Source organism: Odontesthes bonariensis, chromosome 9, assembly GCF_027942865.1.
Source record: "Odontesthes bonariensis isolate fOdoBon6 chromosome 9, fOdoBon6.hap1, whole genome shotgun sequence".
NCBI lineage: Eukaryota > Metazoa > Chordata > Actinopteri > Atheriniformes > Atherinopsidae > Odontesthes > Odontesthes bonariensis.
The window spans coordinates 31794595-31817018 of record NC_134514.1 but is presented as its reverse complement, the minus strand read 5'-3'; the positions used below and the strand labels follow the sequence as shown (position 1 = coordinate 31817018).

The following is a 22424-nucleotide window of genomic DNA, read 5'->3' as shown; positions in this document are numbered from 1 at the left end:
GCAACCACCAGAACCTCTGCCTTCATAGAGGTGCTCACAGAAGGGTAGCAGAGGTGCACAGTGGTGTGGTGGTTAGCTCTGTCTCCTCACAGCAAGAAGGTTCCTGGTTCCAATCTGGGTTTGCAAGTTCTCCCCATGCACGTGTGTGTTCCCTCCGGGTTCTCCAGCTTACTCGTACATGGTTGTTTGTCTCTGTGTGGCCCTGTGATGGACTGGTGACTTGTCCACGGTGTATACTGTCTCTCGCTCAATGACAATTGAGATTTGCAAGTGGAGTTTGGGTTTTGACCTTCCCAGATAGGAAATATGACTTCCTATTTGCATGGCAGTGCAAAGCAGAAATCTGAGCTATAAAGACTAGGTTCAAAGGGAGGACAAGTTGACACAGTAAGCTGATTAAACTAGTTTAATACATCATGTCTACTTAAATAAAACTTTATATTTGTGCAGCACACACCTGTTGGCATAGATACAGATGTTGTCAACCAGGGCACAGTTCTTCAACATGGCCTCCACCTTTCCTGGGGAAATGTACTCTCCCGCCTGCAGCTTCACCAAGTCTTTCTTACGATCTGGAAACAGACCAGAGACGGCTGGTTGTTGCAACGTGTGTATGAGCATCGTTTCCATGTGAATATGTTTGTACACATCTCTGACGGGAGGAAGTGTGCGGGGGTGTTCCACTGAACTGAGTATCTGACCAGTGCCATCTAGATAACAGTAAAGCAGCATTGTGGAGTAATTCTGTGAAGTGAAGTAAAATCTGATTTGTTAAAAGCTTTCCTGCCAGCCTGATAAATGGAAGGTTGTCTGGAGGAAATCCAAGAATGTGGTCCACAACTTTGATAATTTCTGATTCTGATACAGCTGCATTGAAAAGAAAATAAACACACAACTTCTTCATATGGTAATCTTTATCTACCAAACTGAGTGTATGGGATCTTCTCTGATCTAAACACTTGATTCACACATCCGTCTTCCCGTGCCTTCTCACCAATTATTTTGAGGCACCCATCTTGATGAAACTCTCCAATGTCTCCCGTACAGAACCACCGCTGGCCATTCTCATCCACAAAGAAGTCTTCTTGTTTTTTTGCCTCACTTTTGTAGTATCCCATGGTTATGCTGGGTCCACCAATGATAATCTCTCCTCTGGGATGTGGCTTGTCAGTGCTCTGGTAACCACCTTAAAAAAAGTGCTGAAAGTCAGTTTGAGTAATACAAAAATCGCTATAAAACAATTCTCCTGGCAGTTATAAAAATCTTGTTCTACTTCTACCCTACATACCAGGCAAGCTATAAACTCAACTTGATAAGTAACAAGATTTAACAGAGCACAATAAAAATGAGTTATTATGTCTGATGTACACAGATTGAAGTTATGCACATGTCAAGAGAAAAGTGGTATGTTTTCCTTAAAAGGTTATGGAGTGTAACAGTGATCTCTCCTGGAGGGAAATGTAGAAATGAGTGCTGAATGGACTGGTGACCACGTGTGTGTTTGGATTAGAGGACAACCAAATAGGAACTCGAAACCTGATGTGTGTCCTGGTGAATCTGTATGATATCATCAGGACGTGTGTGTGGATGTAGCACCTCACCCTCCACCCACTCTTTCAGTTTGATCTCACAGCAAGCCAGCGGTCCTCCCACTCTCCCAGTGCTGTAATCCCACACTGGAACAGAAGACACCCACACAAATATGACCAGGAAGTCCACCAGCATCAACGTTTATTGCCATAGCAACACGACCTCACTTGCTCCCTCGCCATGGAAACCTAATCCCAAAAGAACTGTCTGGCTCAAATGACCACAGTGGATGTGACGGGCTGTGAACTGCTCTGTTGGTTCAGCGTGATTGGGAAAGGCTGACAGCACTTCTACTGCCTGACCAAAGCTAGAGGGTCAGCTGTGTACTCCTCTATGCTCATTATAAAATTAATATTTTCAAGTTTGAACAGTATGAGCACAAATGTTCACTTTGGAAGTTTCATAACAGGCTGAAAATGGGTTGCTCAGTCTACAATGGCTTGTTGCTAATGTTGGTTTTTCCAAACTCGATAATGGACTGACTTATTTGTTTACTGTGACCCTCACACAGTATTTCCTCTGTTTTTTTTCTCATCCATTTCCCCATCCTGGTTGTCACAAAGCCCCTCCCTCTGTCTCCTCCTGCTCTTTATTACCACTTCCAGGTTGTAGGAATTTCATCATATTGGTAAATTTCCGCAATTGCTCAATAACATGCGACAATTGCAACTGATGAATCCTCACTTTTTGAGTTCTTACACATAAACAAGACCAAAGGTTTCAAGACCTGACAGCAGATTTGTCACATACCAAATGCACTGACATGCAGTCATTATTAGAAGGAAAAGGGTTTTTATCTATACTTCAGTGAAGTTAGTTTTAAGTTGGATATTCGACAGACATTCGCAAAACACGCCAACATTTCAAGTGCACTCGTATTGTAGACTTTACAGTAAACACACGGAGAGGACAACTGCAGAGTGTACCAACTTCCTATTTTCAAAATAAAATAAAATTTATAAAATGGGATATTTAAAGCAGAGATGAGCTAGTGTGTATAAAGTTATTGAAAATTATGAACGGATGTAAAATATAAAAATAAATGGTGTATCTCAAGCAGCCAGTGTAGGCACATGATCCCACACTGATTTGGAGTCAATTGATCACATGACCTGGAAGCTATTGAGCTAAAATGCTAATATTGTGGGAGAAGGATGTCATGACATGTTCATGACTTCTGGCCTAGTTACATCCTGGGCCTTGTTGACTGGTTCAGAATATTGTTGATAGTTAGAAGGAGCGTGTTTATGATAAACTGCGAAAGCTAGGCGCCTCCAGAGAGGGCCACGTACACTTGTTATGATAAAACGGTATAAAAGGGTGTCACTAGATGAGCTCGTCGGACATTTTGTACATTCTGTATGCACGTTTTGCTGTGACGGTTTGTTCAATAAACTCCCCAATGGACGGCTGACCAACGCGGGATTCGACTCTAATTTCTCCACAACAATATTTACATGGAAAAATTAATAAAAATTATGAACAGATGTAAAATGTCAAAATAAAAGGTGCATCTCATGCAGCCAGTGTAGCTACATGATCCCACACTGATTTGGAGTAAATTGATCTCATGACCTGAAAGCTATTGAGCTAAAATGCTAATATTTACATAGAAAAATTGATAAAAATTATGAACAGATGTAAAATGTAAAAATAAAAGGTGTATCTCATGCAGCCAGTGTAGTTACATGATCCCACACTGAAAAAACACGAACATTTCGGCTTTCTCGGAGCTGCTTTAAAAGAATAGTTCGCCTCTTTTGACATGATTTTGAAGCTGTATGACATCCCATACTAGCAATATCACGCATGAACTATAGGTTAAGAAATTAACCCCGGTTCTCTGAAACATGAGTGAGGTATCTCACTATGGGACATGCCCCCTGCGCTTGTCCCCAGAAGCAATTTTCCACTACGCCAGTCCTGACTTGCAGACAGACGTAACGCTTGCTGCTTATAAGACCGGGGCGTCATGTTGTCTATTCAGTCTTAAACCTCTTCTCGCTCCTGGAAGCAACTCTTGGACACAGTTTTGACTAACGCTAGCTTAACTGGTCACAGAGCGAGCTCACGACTGCGAACGTGTTAGCTCCCCTGCAGCTGCAAAGCTACGAGAGCTGGCTAGACTGTGCCCAAACAAGCTGTTTTCTAACAGTGAGAGTTAGTCTGTCACCAAACAGTAGCACATTGCCTTGGCTAGTCTGTCCCCAAACAGTAGCCACCCTCAGCTGGTCTGTCCCCGAACGGTAGCCACCATCAGCTAGACTGTCCCCAAACAGTAGCTGCTGATTTTTCACTATGGAAGGGTCCACACCTGCAACCAAAGGGTGCGTGTGCAGCAAGAAAATTTCTGAGGCAGATACCCACTCCACCTGCTCGGCATGCCTCGGGCTGCAACACGCTCAGGCCGCTCTAGCAACCCTGGTAACTTGCGAGCACTGTGCACTGTCAGCAGAGGAGGACATCGTGGATGTGATGGAATGCTTTGACTCGGGGGACGAGTCCATCAGCCTGGGGTCCGAGGACGACTCGGACATGGACTACTCCTTTGCTCCCTCGTCGGCTGCAAAGCCAGTCCCCAGGGAGGAAGCGAGTGGCAGCTCCCCAAACCCGCCCGCCGGTACTGACCTGCACAACGTCTGTAGGAGGGCGGTTGCAAAGCTGGGCGTTGAGTGGCCGGAAGCCCCCGCCGAGACCTCCACGTCTCAATACAAGGGAAGGCGGCCAGACCACCCTCTGTCCGGCCCAACATGGCTCACCGACCACTGTTTGGTCCGCTGGCAGAGCGGGCCCAGCGGTAGCGTGCGTACGTGACATCAGATTGGGTGTTAAAGACCGTAACCAGAGGTTAGCCAGATTCAACAGAGCTTTGCAATCGGAGGCGCAGGGGGACAAAGCTTGCATATTACAGCAGGAAATAGACTCCTTGCAGAAACAAAGGAGCTGTCCAGATAGTGCCTTCAGAAGAGAGACAGAGTTTCTATTCAAGGTACTTCCTGGTCCCGAAGAAAGGCGGGGGTCTGCGGCCCATATTGGACCTGCGCGCTCTGAACAGATACATGAGACAGTACAAGTTCAGGATGCTGAAGCACATGGCTCTGTTACGGTTTGTGCGCCGGGGTGATTGGTTCATATCCATAGACCTGTGAGAAGCATACTTTTACATCCCTATTTACCCCCCGCACAGAAAATATCTCCGATTTGCTTTTCGGGGCACAAAGTACGAGTATTCTAGCTCCCCATATGAGCTCCCCAGGGCTCTAGACTAACTTTTTACACTGGTTGCACTGGTGCGCCTAACTTTTTTTCTTAGGTGCACCAGCACAAAAGTTAGGTGCACCCAAATTTTCAAACGCATTGCATTTTACAGGTTCACTTTATTTATTTATTTTAAAAATCGCTGTCCATATATGTCTATTAACTAGCAATCTGGTCAAAATAAAGTTCTTTATTTGAAGCACAATTCTACAAACTTACTGAACTTAACTTACTAACTACTTACTGAAACTTACTGAAAAAGTGTTGGTGCTTAAAGTGCTTCACTGACCTGAAATTTAAACTTAAAACATCTCAAGATAAATTAAACAAAAAGAAAATCTAAATTAAAATTGCAAGTGTTTTAAGGGCTTCAAACTGGACATCTCATGGCTCAATGTCTTATGGACTATCCTCCATTGCAGTCACATGCCCCTCAGATGGCCAACTCCTGTAGTTGGGTTAAATATATATATATATATATATATATCAGTGTATTCGCCGGTCTTCCTCTCCTCAAGGTACGGCCGTACAGAATGACGCATTCCTGCCATGTACTAACTGTTCAATTAGCACAGACATCTTTTTTTTTAATGTATCTCCTGTAAATTGCGCGCACACGACATCATTGCTGTACGTCGGATTTATGTTCAAGCCATTTTTCTTCTGAAGAATTATTTCGGACTCGAACTTAGTGTAGGGAACTTTTGCAACTTTTGCAATATGGTCGGCAACGTTAAACTTGATTATCATCTCGGCCTCGTCCGATGATCTGTTTGCTGCTGCCTGCCGCTGAAAGGCAGCGGGGAGAGGCGACACTGAGCAGGTAATGTGTTTCATAGATGCGTTGTGCTTTTTCAGCGTTTCGATCCGAAATCTATTAGAACCAGTCACAAATGTACTATTGCCACACTTTACAGTAAATGCAGTGCATTATATTATCGGCTTTACTGTATTTTAGCTAGGTAAACTGGTCAAGCCACTCTCTTAGAAATGTACACACTTTACCCCTTTTAATTTCAGTTGGTTCTGGCTCGGAGTCAATCGTATGTGGCTCATTATCTGATGCTAGCTCCGAATGCTAGCTCATTATCTGATGCTAGCTCCGGACCAGGGCATGACATAACGTGGGAGGTTGATGGCTCCGTGTCAGAGCATTGGTTGTGATTATTTTCGGACGAATCAGGCCTTAACTTAACCAAAAAGTTGTCAATCGTTCTTTTCATCTGATCACCCGCGGCTACATCCACTGTTTATCTGACGAGCCGAGGTTCATCACCTCTCTGTCTGACTAGCAAGCACGTGTTCAAACGTACAAACGTACACGGGCCAATCAGAAGGGGGTCCCGCCCTTCACTATCTCTGATTGGTTTAGACCACGATATGGGTCTAACGTGTGTCTGTTGTTGAACCACAGGGAGACTTTCAGAGTCGCATAGACTTTTTTTTTTTTTTCCTCGAACGGGTGGTTGCACCGGTGCAACCTGAGATTTTTTTTTAGGTGCACCATTGATAAAATAGGTCGCACTCTAGAGCCCTGCTCCCGTTCGGCTTTTCACTAAGCCAGAGGGTGTTTGTGAAATGCACAAAGGCGGCCATTGCGCCCCTGAGAGAGTTGGGAATGCGCTTGGCTACGTACATAGACGACTGGCTTCTGGCAGCTCAGTCCCCGCAACAAACCCAGGCTCATGCCAGAATGCCTATGTGACATCTGGCCGCCTTGGGTTTCAGGGTGAACTGGGAGAAGAGTGTTCTGATTCCGACTCAGAACATCAGGTTTATCGGTCTCTGGACTCGGCCGCATTCAGAGTGCGTCTGTCAGTGGAGAGAGAGTGGAGGCCTTTCAGGCCTGTCTGGCACTTTTGCAGAGGGACGAGACTAAAGTTCAGGATGTGTCTCAGGCTACTGGGTCTGATGGTGTCGGCCTTAGCGGTGGTTCCGCTCGGCCGCCTGCACATGGGTTTCCAGGGGAACCATCATGGCCAGAAAAATTATTACCACAGACGCCTCTCGATCAGGCTGGGCAGCCACTTAGGAGGGCAGGATAATAAATGGCACATTCACATAAACTGCTTGGACCTCCTGTACGCTTTCCCCCATTAGAGCTGATCACTCCTACTCTCGCCAGGGTGCGGGAGAGGCACCCGACTCTAATCCTGCGGTCACCCATGGTCACCCATGGCGTCTGCCTCTGCGCAGGGACCTTCTGACACAGGCTCGCGGGGAGATTTTTCATCCTTATCCGGAACGCATGGCTCTATGGGCATGGCCTGTGAAAGGCTGAATCTGACCACTGCAGGGGCTCCCGCAGAACGTCATTGCCACTATTCAGGGTGCAAGAGCGCCGTCTACCCGTTCCACTTATGACGGTAAGTGGAACGCATTTGAGGACTGGTGCGTAAAAGCGGGGGTGTTGGCTTTTCAGTTCCCTGTGCCGGTTATCCTGACGTTGCTGCAGGGGCTGCTGGATAAGGGCTTGGCGTTCTCCACTGTCAAGGTGTACGTAGCTGCTAACCCTGCGCTTGTGCCGAAGGTTTTTAACTCGCTAGTGCCATATGGCCCTATGGAGCTGTTGGCGTTTTGTCCTCCTCCCTTCTCATCGCAGGAGCACGAACGTCTGAATGGTCTCTGCGCGCATTACGTGCCTATGTGAACAAAACAGCTGGGTTGAGGAAATCAGAACAGCTATTTGTGTCATGGTTGCACCACACTTGGGGAAGCCTCTTACGAAGCAGCGGTTGTCACGCTGGATTGAGGAGGCTATTGCCTTGGCTTATGAGAGCAAGGGGTTTCAACCCCCCTCAGGGCTGCGTGCTTATTCCACTCGTGGGATGGCCGCGTCATGGGCATTGTTCCAAGGCATTTCTATTGGGGAGATATGTGCGGCTGCTAGCTGGACTACGCCTCACACCTTCTCCAGATTTTACAGATTGAATGTTACGGTACCCACGTTGGCTCACACAGTTCTACGCGTGGGTTCTGTGACAGATATAGGGCTACCTATGTGACTGTGGTTATTTTGATAACTGGTCCTCGAGGTATAATTGTCTGGCAATACTCTATATCCCATAGTGAGATACCGAAACGAATGTTGAAAGAGAACTATAGGTTAAGAAATTAACCCCGGTTCTCTGAAACATGAGTGAGGTATCTCACCAGATCATCCTCCTTGCCTGGAGCGAGGAAGAGGTGTATTTTGCTCAGACTGAATAGACGACATGACGCCCCAATAGTTCATGCACGATATTGCTAGATGGGATGTCATACAGCTTCATGTCAAAATGTTTAAAGCAGCTCCGAGAGCTGTGTTATTTTACGAGGTTTTCCCTTTTTATTTTATTTCTACGTTTTTACATTTTACATCTGTTCATAATTTTTATAAATTTTTATTTGTAAATATTAGCATTTTAACTCAATAACTTCCAGGTCATGTGATCAATTGACTCCAAATCAGTTTGGTATCATGTAACTAAACTGGCTGCATGAGATGCACCTTTTATTTTTACATTTTACATCTGTTCATAATTTTTATAAATTTGTATTTGTAAATATTAGCATTTTAGCTCAATAACTTCCAGGTCATGTGATCAATTGACTCCAAATCAGTTTGGGATCATGTAACTAAACTGGCTGCATGAGATGCACCTTTTATTTTTACATTTTACATCTGTTCATAATTTTTATAAATTTTGATTTGTAAATATCAGCATTTTAGCTCAATAGCTTCCAGGTCACGTGATCAATTGAATTGAGGTATCTCACCAGATCATCCTCCTTGCCTGGAGCGAGGAAGAGGTGTATTTTGCTCAGACTGAATAGACGACATGACGCCCCGGTCTTATAAAGAAGAGGAAGTCCCTCCTCCAAGGAGCGAGCGTCACGTCTGTCTGCCAGTCAGGACTGGCGTAGTGGAAAATTGCTTCTGGGGACAAGCGCAGGGGGCATGTCCCATAGTGAGATACCTCACTCATGTTTCAGAGAACCAGGGTTAATTTCTTAACCAATAGTTCATGCACGATATTGCTAGTATGGGATGTCATACAGCTTCATGTCAAAATGTTTAAAGCAGCTCCGAGAGAGCCGAAGTTTTCGTGTTTTTCATCATGTTTTATCCGTGTGTCCTTTGCTGTGTTATTTTCCGAGGTTTTCCCTTTTTATTTTATTTATTTTATTTCTATGTTTTTACATTTTAGATCTGTTCATAATTTTTATAAATTTTTATTTGTAAATATTAGCATTTTAGCTCAATAGCTTCCAGGTCACGTGATCAATTGACTCTAAATCAGTGTGGGATCATGTAACTACACTGGCTACATGAGATACACCTTTTATTTTTACATTTTACATATGTTCATAATTTGTATTAATTTTTCTATGTAAATTTTAGCATTTTAGCTCAATAGCTTCCAGGTCACGTGATCATGTAACTCCACTGGCTGCATGAGATACACCTTTTGTTTTTACATCTGTTCATAATTTTCAATAACTTTAAACTCAGTACCTTATCTCTGCTTTAAATATCCCACATTTTTATTTTGAAAACAGGAAGTTGGAACACGCTGCAGCCGTCCTCTCTATGTGTTTACTGTAAAGTCTGCAATACGGGTGCACTTGAAATGTTGGAGTTGCTTGCGAATATCTGTCGAATATCCAACTTAAAACTAACTTCACCTAAGTTTTATATATTCTGCTCAATGACTGAGCAGTGGATCTGCACTGAGCTCTGCATTAGTCTCAGCAATTAAGGTTTGACTCTTTCAGTCTAAAAAGAGCTCTTCAGTAAAAACTATGTTAAATTTAACTGAATAATTGTTATTTAGAGATACTCATACTGTTTAGCCTCAATTACATAAAGATCAGAAATATCTGTCTGTATGAAACAAGTCCAAAGTATGATCCCACTGTTCAGTCAACATATCTGTAAAACAAACAAAAAAAACTGCATGGGAAAACATTTCTTTCATCTTGGTGGATCTAACAAAATGAGGGCAGTTCTGGACCTGTTAGGTTGTAAATAAAAGTATTGAACAAATGATAATAAGGTCAATGTGATGGTACCAAACGGTAAGCTCGGGGAATTTAAGATCTATGCATGTCTAATTAATCTGCAGCTATTTACATCGTAATTGTATATTGTTTAGTTCTGACTCGATTGACCGCTTTAGCTAAAACTGACAGTGTGCTGAAGTGTATTACGTGTCTGCATAGCACAGTACAAACAAGGATTTAAAGGCCTACAGAAAGCTGACACTACACCCAATACATAATGATAATACATACACAGAGGAACAATAATGATCATTGGACTCTACACCAAAACATTTCATAAACGCATGAAATTTGCGATTTTGAATTTGCCACTTGGAAATCCTTCCTGGAATTCTAGACTGGGGGCGGGGCTTCCGTGTGACGTCACAGGTGCCATGGGTTTTCCTGGCTGCCGCTATAGTATGCTTGTTGAGTGGTGAAGGCAATAAAACGTTGGGTTCAGTGCAGTTTTTATTGCGAGTAGATGTACGAAGTGCTGTGGGTGCGTGTGTTGCCTTCAGCAGCTCACACCACCGGGGACAGAGGAAGCAGAGAGACCCGCGGTCTTGTGTCTGTGTCTCCCTGTCCGCCTGCCTCCTCTCTGGTGAAATCAGCCGGAGCCATCCCGCCGTGTTCAGCTCCCTGCGGTGCGGACGCTCAGGGGGAATCCACCTGGCGGAGAGCGGACACACCGCGGGATGGTTGCCCTGAAATCAGCCGGCAGAGCGATCATCAAGAGCCCCGACGTGTGTCCACGTCGGGGCTCTTGATGATCGCTCTGCCGAGATTTCCACTCTCCACCTGGCGGAGAGTGTGTCCGCTCTCCGCCAGGTGGATTCCTGTCCGCACCGCAGGGAGCTGAACACGGCGGGATGGCTCCGGCTGATTTCACCAGAGAGGAGGCAGGCGGACAGGGAGACACAGACACAAGACCGCGGGTCTCTCTGCTTCCTCTGTCCCCGGTGGTGTGAGCTGCTGCTGCTGAGGGCAACACACGCACTTCGTACATCTAGCTACTCGCAATAAAAACTGCACTGAACCCAACGTTTTATATTTCCAAGCGACGTCCCGCGGCACACATCGAAATTTGCCGTGAAGAAGCTGTCCAGGTCTGGCAAACTGCTGGCTTTGCTACTAGAACTACTGGGGGTTGTTCCAGCAGCTGGCACTCGAGACGTCACGCACCTGTCGTTCCAGTTTGCTAAATTCGAGTCAAATGTGGTGATAGTTTATTGGGCCTAATCAGGACTATCCAGGGGCCTAAAATTATTTTAAAATCATAAAAAAATTCCATGGTATATAAGGAATCGAGCTGCTATTTCAGTTTTGTGCAAAAAATTACCTTTCTGTAGGCCTTTAAGCAGTATCAGATCGCGAAAAACAGATACAAGTACATTATTTATACTTTCACAAATAGGAATATGAAATAAGAAAAAGCCTCATAAAGAATGGTACTTGTCTTTCTGTAACACATGCAACAGCAAATTAATTTAGCTTAAGAGAAACATAAATGCTTTTAATATGAGTGAAGATGAATGAAACATATTGTGATAAGTAACTACAGGTTGCCGTAGTCACAGCAGGTGACGCCACCAGGGTGCGCATACGTCAGGACGTGTGGCGTACGTGCCTGGATCATGCTCGGTTAACTGTAGCAACTCCTGTGGGTTAATAAACCAGCTCTTTACCAACAAGACAGTCTGGTTCCTCCTTTTATTACCATCGACACATGACATGGTGTCAGAAGTGGCCGACTTCACGCTCACAAAATAAGGCATGGCGAAGCTCGGACCTCCAGAATCTTTTGACTTCACTCGCCCGGCAGAATGGCCAATGTGGCGCCGGCGCTTCGACCGCTTTCGAGTGGCGTCGAAGTTGGACAGAGATAGCGGGGAAGTTCAAGTCAACACGCTTCTCTACGCCATGGGGAGAGAGGCGGAGGCAATTTATGATTCTTTTGTGTACGATGACGACGATGACGGCGAGGTGGAAAGAGACAGACCGGAGTTGAACTACGACACGGTGATAGCCAAATTCTCCGACCATTTTGTGCAATAAAATTGGACATTTTGAGGCTGCATGTCAGACGAGGATGCTGAAAGAGGTAGCTGAAATGTCCAGCAGCCACTGGACCACTGATACAGACGAGATGTTTTTCCTTGGAGAAGTTACTGAAACAGTGTCAGACATAATGGATCTACCTGATTCAGAAAATGAGTGGCTTGTAAACTTACCTGTCAATGGCAGCACTGTGGAATTTAAAATAGACACTAAAGTGGGTGTTACTGACGTCATCATCGTGCTACTACCATAGACAGTCCACAGACAAACACACACAGACTTTACGACAAAAATTCAAAATTACAGTAACCTGGATTTTTTTAAGTAAGCGACGCACCTCCACGTTATCAGTGCTAGTGTAGAGTAATTAATAAATTATAAACAGCATAGTTTGTGCCTGTATAACGTTGCCCATAGGAAACCGTTTCATGGCCGAATATCTCAAGAGAGCAGCCAGACCCCTCTCGAATATCTTCGGAACAGCTTCAAATTACCAACAACAAGCAGGGGTGAGTAGAACATCATGTTATAATGTGAAATCAAGGGCCCAATGTCAAAAAAATGGTCTTGTCCTTTAAAGCCAGTGGCATTCTGCTCCCGCACACTATCAGATGCAGAGAAGAGATACTCCCAAATTGAAAAGGAGTGTCTTGCAGGCGTGTGGGCATGTGAACGATTCGCCCGCTATGTGCAAGGCATGGAATGCTTCCGTCTACAAACGGATCACAAACCACTTGTGCCCCTCATAAACACATATGATTTGGACAAAGTCCTTCCAAGGTGCAAAAGACTCCTGATGCGTCTTCTGAGGTTCAATGTTGTGGCTGAGCATGTCCCGGGGAAGCACCTCGTCGTGGCTGATGCTCTCTCCAGGTGCCCACTCACTGACGGCGGTGATGAACACACAGACCAGGAGGTACAAGCATATGTGGAGTCAGTGGTGGAAAATGCACCTGTTTAATCACAAAAACTGGACAAAATCCGCTAAGCCACACTACAGGATGAAGAGCTGCAACAGATAGTGCAGTTCATTAGGAACAGATGGCCACCAAAGACAGTGCTGCTTCCATCCCTGCATGGAAATTACTCTGCCAGAGCTCACCTCTCTGACACCGATGGACTGGTGTTGAATCAAGATAGACTAGTCATCCCTGCTGCAATTAGATCAGAAGTGCTCAAACAGCTACATGAGGGACACCAAGGTCTGACAAGGTGTCGTGTTCGAACCAGGATGTCAGTACGGTGGCCTCGGATCAGTGCAGAGATCACAAAGATAGTGTCAGCATGTAAGTTCTGCATTGAAAACAAACCCAATCAAAGACGTGAACCGCTTCTCACCACATCATTACTTGAGGGCCCCTGGCAGCACATTGCTGCTGATTTGTGTGAGTTAGAGAGACAGAATGATCTCATTGTGACTGACTACTACTCGAGAGACATTGAAATTGCTCACCTGTCTTCGACATCCAGCCACCAGATCATTACCAGGCTAAAAGGCATGTTTGCTAGATGGGGGATCCCGCTGCAACTGGTGAGTGACAATGCCACACAATTCACCTCGGGTGAGTTTCAAGACTTCTGCCAAAGGTATGGGTTTGCACACATAACCACCAGCCCTCACGACCCCCAGGCAAATGGTGCCGTAGAGCGAGCTGTGCAGACTGCTAAGCGCATCTTAAAGCAGCCTGATCAGTATCTTGCTCTGATGTGCTACAGAGCCACCCCGAGTGCTGCTACTGGGGTGAGCCCAGCTTTACTGATGACTGGAAGACACATCAGGACCACACTTCCTAGGCTGGAAGACAAACCACAAGCTACTTCTGTGAACAGACAACAAATCCAGCAAAAGGATGCTCAGACTAAATCAGCTTACCAGTTCTTCTATAACCGCCGTCACTCTGCCCTACCACTTCCTGAACTTCAAACAGGGCAGGCCGTCTGAGTGAAACTGGATGGAGAAAAGGGTTGGAGAATGTCTGCTACAGTCATTGGCAAGAGCACTGAGCCCCGCTCTTATATTGTGAAGACGGACAACGGTGCGGTGCTGCGATGCAATAGAAGACATCTGCAGGCAGTCCCGGAGCCTGCTGACCCTCCAGACCAGCAGCTGCAGCCTGAGGGACCTCCGCTGCAGCCGCCCAGCAGCCCTCCTTCTGTAGTTGGACCCAGCCACAGAGACCCTATTTCTGTCCAGAGACAGCTGAAAGACCCACCAGTGATGCGTTCACCACCCCAGTCATCCCCAGACAGGGCTGTTCAGGTGACATCCAGAGGTCGTGAGGTCAGGGTACCTCTCAGATATAGAGACACTTGAACACTTAATGACACTCTACTTCACCCTGTTTTCTAAGTAATTTTGTGGGGTGAGATAGGTATGGAAAAAAATAACATTATGTTCCTTGGTTAAAGTTATGTTCCACAAGTACAGAGTGTTATGTTTTGGGTAAGATTTGATAATGGGCAGGATAAATAGGAATTGGAATTGTACAATCGAACAATCGTAACACATCAACCACCCAGAGACTGTTCTGAAAACTGTTCACACACATCATAGGTACAGCAACTATTGGGGGCAGAATAAACCCCACGTTGCTGTGGACGGCGGGCTGTCTACCCCAAAGTCCTAGAGCGCGACTGTTATATTCATGTTTATCTTTAATTGAAGTGATGTACGTCTGGTTTAATTGTTTACGTTTAAACTTTTGAAAAAGGGATATGTTGTGATAAGTAACTACAGGTTGCCGTAGTTACGGCAGGTGACGCCACCAGGGTGCGCATACGTCAGGACGTGTGGTGTACATGCCTGGATCATGCTCGGTTAACTGTAGCAACTCCTGGGGATTAATACACCAGCTCTTTACCAACAAGACGGTTTGGTTCCTCCTTTTATTACCATCGACACATGACACATATTTTTGTCATTTTCTTAAGTTGTGATTTCTTTAGCTAGATCTAGATAAACTGCTGGTATGCTAACTGTGTCCTGCTCTAAGATAGTGATTCCTTCTTACGTTCGCAAATTGTCCCTGCCCCGCAGGTCTCTGTCAGGCCATATCCCTGACACACCGGGCAGCACATGCACACATTCATGAAGCGCTGTGTGGCTGCAGAAAGTGGCGCTCCACCCGATAACAAGAAACGTGTCCGACCTCCAAGCAGATTACGAATTTTCCTGAACACCAACCTGGTTCAACGGAAGAGGAAGAATATAAGAGAAAGGACTGGTATACGCTCCTCAATTTTTGCAACTTAGTTTAACTTCTAAAATCTCCTCAAAACTAAAAACTTGACTGCATACCTGTCACACAGTGGCGTGCTGTTGCCTTTGGCAAGCTGCTCCAGTTTATAGTTGTATGCCAGGATGAAGAGTGTTCGCTGGACATAGCTCATCTCCTCGACCTTAGTCATTACATTCTTATAGATACGGTCCATGATCTCCTGCAGTCAGAAGGTGGTACAGAGGGGACAGAATGAAAGAAAAAACATATAGCAAACAAATAAATGAGAAAAACCAGCAGAGGTCACATACAAGTTATCTACCTAAAGTAGCTGTGTGTAGGTTTTAGTGTTGAAAGGTAACAACATTTTCACATGATTCTTAACTATGGGATCATATCTATGATCAACATTGCATTTCTGCCAGCAGATTCCCTTACATGCTACACACTGCAACCTTTGGTGAAAAGTCACAAGTTTGACAGATATGAGGCGTTGGACAGTTTGTATCGTTTTTGCAGCTACTGAAAAGAAATATATGGAACATTTTCTATATGGTTATTCTTGGCCTGGCTCTGGAGGGATTTACTTTGGCTCTGAGCTGGGACAAGCTGGACAATAACAAAACGTGAAGAAAAACAAATGAGCAAATGTGGAACATGTGTGTGCAACTTTACTTTAGTTGTATAACAGTATAATGACCCCGTCATGAATTACTAAGAGTAAGTGGCCCATGAAACTAGTAGAAACAAAAGGAGACTGACAAGAGTGAACATGTGCTCAAGTTGAATGAAAGCAGTAAGGAAACTGCAGTCAGCTGCAGCAGAGGGTGAACCGCAACTCCAGCTAAATCTGACCTGAAGCGTTCATACATACGAGTTTGTTTTTGAAATTGGTGAATCATATAAGGTAGAAGACTAAGGCAGATATGATTTGAAAATGTATAATTTAGTTTGAACACTGCATGGAGCAAAACACAACTCATAGGAAACATGAATCAAACACTGATCATCGATGGTGATAAGTGATGGATGCTATGATTACTGTTGAGCTTCACACTGCTTTGTAAAGACTTCAGCTGCAGGCTGTTTGGTGGGTTTAGTTTACCAAGCTTTGCTTCGGTCTCACCACGCTCATTGGGCCTCATGCAAGAACATTTTCGTATTTTTATTCTAAATTTCTCTTACTTTTTTCGTACGAAGGTCTCGTCCGAACACGCCACGTCAGATTCAACAAACGCTCTTATCTTCGGAAAAAGTGTGTAAACGACCTGCGTAAATGATGAATCCCACCTGTGCGTATATAATTTGCACGTGCACGAGGATATTAAATTTGCATACTCCACGCCCAAAATTATACCATATAAGGCTGTGCTTCCTCGCTCCAGTGCCAGGAACTGTTGAGTCATGAGAATACGGGCTCTGAGATTGAAGTTCTGCTTTCAGAGATCCAAAAAGGAAAATCTGTCATTTTAGCAGTGTCAGCAGTGGAATAACGGGATCTGCTAAAGCGAAGAAATGGGAAGCAATTACGAGTGCTGTTTATTGTCACCTGTAGTTCGTAATGTCACCGAAATAAAAAAGAAATGGTTTGATATGAAAAAGGCTTTAAAAAAAACAACGTCTCGCTATGGCCAGGCGCTCTATGACTGCAACTAAAGCCGTGCAATCAGTTGTTGCCTCATCATGATGGCTCTTTGATAGGGTGGTCCATGAGGGGGGTCTTCTGGCACCACACCTTGTGGTCTGCCTGTGCTGGTTCAGGTGGAGACCCTCGTTCATGGCAATATTGTGCAAATCTGGCATGCCTTCTCTGGGCTATAGAGCAGTTTGCCCCCCGCTGTATCGAGACGCACCCACCTGGCCTTCAGCTCAGTGCGCTGCACAATGATGCGTATATGTGTGCAGTCTATTGCTCCGATTATGATTGGCAGTCCAGCCACGGCATGAAAGTTCCTCTTAATTTGTACTTGTTGGACAGCGGTATATGGGAATTTGATGTACCATGGGTGATAAACTGATGAGAGCTTTGATGACCAAGGGGAGCGCACGACTCACAGAGGACTGGGACACCCGCGATCTGTCTCCAATCTCGCTCTGAAAGGTTCAAGTGGACAAAAATCCAAGGGTGGTGAGGACCTGGACGTGTGGTGGAATTGGGTTTGATCGGCGTGGTTCTCGCTGGAGTTGTGGCTCTAGCAAGCTGCATATTTGCAGCAGCACAGTCCTTGGCAATCTAAATCGCGATGTCAGCCATTCGTCTGTCTACACGGTCTCTTCCAAGAGCCTGACGCGCTAAGGCATCCGAAAGTAGAAAATGAGCCGCTGGTTACACTTCCCATTAACCTTGTTATATACAGAGTCAAATTAACCTTCAATTAGTGCGTAATTTAAGTCAAACAGAATAATTTCAGCATCATTATGGGGTATAATATATATATTTATTTATGTTTGCTTCAAAGTAATTAAATATACAATCTATTAGTCAAGCAAACTTGATTGGAATAACAGCGGACTATTTTACGAAACTCCTACAACAGGTCTGGATCCCTCGTGAATTCTGTTCGTACCTGAAAGAAAACATAAAATACGAAAAGATTGGTGAATGCGCAAATTCTCTTAAATCACTCGTACGGACGATTTAAGAACAAATCTGTGCGTACGAACGGTTCTTGCATGAGGCCCATTGTGGTGTTTCTGGCCACAGCAGCTGTTTGCTGTGAAATCACTGAGTTCTGTCTACTCAGAAACTAACTTAGAGACTTTCCTCAAGACGTTTCACTCAGGACAAGGTGGAGACCAAAAAAACAGAGCTGAAAGAGAGGAACTGTGCCACCGACATTTTCCTGGTGGCCAGAGGCAAGACTCCAGATAATGCTGCAACGGCTGGATTTTTTTTTTTTTTAAATAAGCAGACACAATCTTTTTACATGATATTACACAAATGAAAAGAGAGAAGATGGTGATGTATGTCATTGTAAACGTCCATTGAAATGTTACAGACTATGACTTCAAATACCAAGTAGATGCAGAACATCACTGGAGTTCAAAGACAATGTCCAACATTCATTTACTTTTAACTTCTGTTTCAACTAACTTTTTGGATCCCTTTTGTTTTGCTTCTCAGACTCATGTTTAGTACTGGTCGTGTAGAATTCAGCAGGTCCGTCTGAGCTATTTTGCTTAAAATGGCAGCCTTCAGGTTAGTGCCCAAATATGTTATCTTGCTTACGTTTTCATTTTCTTATTTTTCAAGGATAAAACACAAATCATGTGACTGTATACTGTAAATGGCACTGTTGAGTGTCCTTAGAAGCTGTGCTCTGGTAAATGGGGGAAAGGGCACACAAAAAAAAGCAGCTGGTTCTGGTGGGTGTGTACGTGTGTGTATGAAGCTAAAGCACTGACAGAGGAAGTGGACACAGGATTCATCCAGCAGCCTGTTGCTATACCACAGCAAACAGTTTGTATGTGTGTGTGTGTGTGTGTCATGGGGAGAACCACATGGGGCTTTCTCACGTTCTGTTTACAGCTGTGAATGGTTCCAGAGACTGACACTCTCTGCCCTTTACACCATCACCACTGGGAGCTGGGGGGGGGGGGGGGGGGGGGTCTTCATGACATGTGAGAGAACAGACAGTATAGAAGCTAAGACATGTCCTGTGTAAAACTTGCTAAGATGAGCTCAGCTCTTTTTTATGTTTCAATCAGCTGTTTCTTTGAGAGTGTGCTGAATCTGACTTCAGACGCGATTTGACACAAAACAAATTTTTTTATCGAACACAGAACAACCCAGATTCATCATGTTTCTGGCCATCCAGGTGAATTTCAGTCTGACATTTTCTGTCTCTTTGTTCTGTTTTGATATCAACATCAACTTCTAATGGAAATGGAAAACCTGGGAAAAATGATGGAATCACCTAATTTTGAGGATTTCATTCAACGTTTTTTTTTGATATGACACAAAACAATCTCATTTAAATGCTGAATAATCACGCTTTAAAAACAAAATACTATGAAAAATAAAATAATATGGTCAATTATTTATTGATTTATCTTTTCCGGATGAAGTAGAGAAAAAAATTATGGAATCATGAACCAAAAAAACCCAAAACATCGACAAGATTCATCAACAAGCCTAAAATAAATAAATGGTTTATAATATGGATTAGCCAAGAAATCAATAAATACAAAAATAAACTGATACTACTACTAATAATAATTAATATTCATCTTAGTCAGTCCTTAGTTACAGCTCCTCTGTCTTTTCTGTCAGCTTGAATTCTTTGAGGATTTCACTGATGGAAAACAACATTCTTCATCAGTCAGGTTCCAACTTTCTTGTACACTAGTCGACAGATGAGCTCTGCAGGATGGAGCCTTGTCATTTTTTAGATTCGGACTATTTGCTGACCATGTCACTGAGCTACTATATCTTTCCTGAAGAAAGGTTTGAACCCTCTTTGCTCTGTGGAGAGATGCATCATCATCCTGAAGAATGAGCTCAGCATCACCGAACCTCCTTTGGATTGATGGAATGAGTCCACCTGTGCATTCCCTGTATAGGTAATGGCTTCCATCTTCCCTGGTCCTTAACCTGATATCAGCCCCATATCATCAGTGATGGTGGAAATGTGCTCGTTTTCATCTTCGTCATCTTTTTGTGTTTCAATGGACCTACACCAAACAAAAGTTCCAGCATCATCTCCTTGTCCAAAACAGATTGGTGAATCAAATCTGAATATCATATTTTGTTTGTTTGTAGGAGTTTTTATAATCCTTTCCACCGTTTCCACTGACAGCTTTCTTGTTTGGGCCATGTTTCCTATCAATCAGCAGCTGCAACAGCTCGTTAAACTCCGCAAGAACTCTCTTTTAACGGCACGCTCATTTACATATTTAGGCTTGTAGTTGTATTTGTTTCAGAAATTATATTAAAAGATGATTCCATACTTATTTTCCTCTATGCAAAAAAAAAAAAGCAAAATAATTTGATATAAATGTTTTAAGGTATGTTTTCACAAAGCCATAATGTTCAGCTGGTAAGAGTTCTGTTTCTGGTGATTCCATAACTTTTTCCAGAGGTTGTACCCATAATTTTAGCCACTTAAAACGAAATTTACGTATGTAACTATAGCCCCTTTCACACTGACGAATAACACGCGTTTAATCCGCGAATTTAGCGTGTCCGCTGTTGCGTTCACACTGCCGACCCGGGCTGCCGCATCAATTCGACTCGCCTTTCGACCCGCGTCGGACCCTAGTCTTTTTGCCGAGCCGAGTTTGGTGTGAACGCAATCGACGCGGGTCGGACGTGGGCGTGGCGTGACGTGAGGAGTTTAAAAGACAGAATGGACAGCTGATTCAGAACAACAGCGACAGGTGAGGACAAGTTTCACTCTGTTTTAGCCTACATCAAGTTTGAGACATTTTTTTAATATGGCCAAATGGGGAGACAAGGAGGTCCGCGAGCTCCTCAGCCTCCGAGCAGAGGACGTTATTTATCGCCACATTTCGGGGACTATAGTGCTCTTGTATTCTCCGCATATGTTCTTCGGCGGCATCCCACGTTGTAACCATCCACATCCCGTGAAATAACATCTCCATGAACTGCATATACAATTGCAAAAACGAGTCCTCAAGGTGTATTTAACCCTACCTCCGACGCATGGCTTATGCCTACGTCATTGTACACGCCCAGCATTTTATGTGTTTCTTGTGACGCTCTGCCACTAGGCAACACCCCTGAGTCTGGTTCTGCCAGAGGTTTCTTCCTGTTAAAAGGGAGTCGTTTCTCTCCACAGTCGCCTCAGGCACGCTCAGGCCGGGAGATTGGACCGAAAAACAAAAAGTTTTCAGTGGAATCTGTTGGTTTTCTTAGCTAGGAAATTGTTTTTGAATTGGCTCTATATGAACGAATTGGATTATTTTATGAATTATGATTATTATTAATTAATTGAATTCCAATTGGCTTGAATTGGACTTACTATCTAAGTGCCTTGAGATGACATTTGTTGTATTTGGCGCTATATAAATAAAAATGAATTGAATTGAATTGAATTGAACTCGGCTTCAGGCGACACGGGTCACCTAACACGCCAAGCGTTCACATTGCTCGACGCGGGTCGAAGGTGCAATTTGGACCCGCTAAGGTAGCGGGTCGCAGTGTGAAAGGGGCTTATGGTTCTATGAATCCCGGATAACCGCCAGAGGGCGGTGCTGAAAGCACTGAATATCCCCTTCGCACATACGCCGTTCGAGTAGTAATACCAACAGAGTCACACCTGTGACATGTCGGATGATCAGTCAGAGGCTATATAGCCTGACGTCATCCGGCGCTCTGTTCCTACAGAATCTTCTCGCGGAATGCAAGGATTCTGAGTGACAGAGAAGCTTTGGCGGTCATCCGGGATTCATAGAACCATAGTTACATACGTAACTTTCGTTTGATTTCATCCCTACTGACCGCCAGAGGGCGGTGCTGAAAGCACTGAATGACTAATACCAGCAATGTCACAAGGAATCCAGCGCAAAGACCTCATTGAAAAGGCTCAGAGGGCCCTCGCCGCAGAACCTGCTCAAGAGGATGAGGGGAGGCCACATTAACCCTGTAAAACCTGGTGAATGTGCTCGGGGAAGCCCATGATGCAGTAGCACGTATTGCTTCCATCAGAACCTCTCTCAAGGCTGCCCAGGAAGCGGAGACGCTCCTGGTAGAGTGCGCCTTCACACCAACGAGTGGGGATTAGCGTCCCGCAGCGTAGGCGTGGCAGATGACATCCACGATCCAATGGGAGAGGCGTTGCTTGGAAAGAGGACAACCTAACCTAGGGCCTCCATAACACAAGAACAGTTGGTCTGAGTGTCGTATAGCAGCAGTGGCTGCAATGTATGCCTCTAGTGCCTTCACTGGGCACAACAACTGAGACCCATTGGCAGTTCCCTCTGACACAGGCTCAAATCATGCCAATCTCAATGGCCGGTTGCAATGAGAACAAGATAACACTTTAGGCAGGAGTGCAGTGTTTGGCCACAAGGTAACACCAGAGCCATCAGTACCCCATCTGAAACAGGAAGGGCTGACAGAAAGAGCATGTAGCTCGCTGACTCTCTTAGAGAAGACAATAGCCAACAAAAAGGCAGTCTTACATGATAGCCACCTGAGGTCTGCCTGCGCCAAAGGCTCGAATGGAGAGTGGCACAGAGCTTCAAGAACCAAGGGCAGATCCCAAACTGGTGCCCGTGGAACCATTGGCGGGTGCAACCTACGAGCAC

At 44.6% G+C, this 22424-nt stretch overlaps 1 protein-coding gene across 2 annotated transcripts in view; it reads right to left on the bottom strand.

Annotated features, from left to right (window-relative positions):
- acsl3a (acyl-CoA synthetase long chain family member 3a) overlaps positions 1–22424 on the bottom strand; it is a 73770-nt gene that overhangs the window by 12842 nt on the left and 38504 nt on the right. The window contains exons 9-13 of one of the 2 annotated variants that reach the window (XM_075474026.1): positions 15233–15372; positions 14946–15118; positions 1602–1676; positions 995–1186; positions 458–572 (exon numbers count right to left, since the gene is read on the bottom strand). In XM_075474026.1, the coding sequence (XP_075330141.1) occupies positions 458–572; positions 995–1186; positions 1602–1676; positions 14946–15118; positions 15233–15372 (695 nt within the window). The remainder of the gene's footprint in view (positions 1–457; positions 573–994; positions 1187–1601; positions 1677–14945; positions 15119–15232; positions 15373–22424) is intronic. The other variant, XM_075474027.1, reaches the window with a different exon arrangement.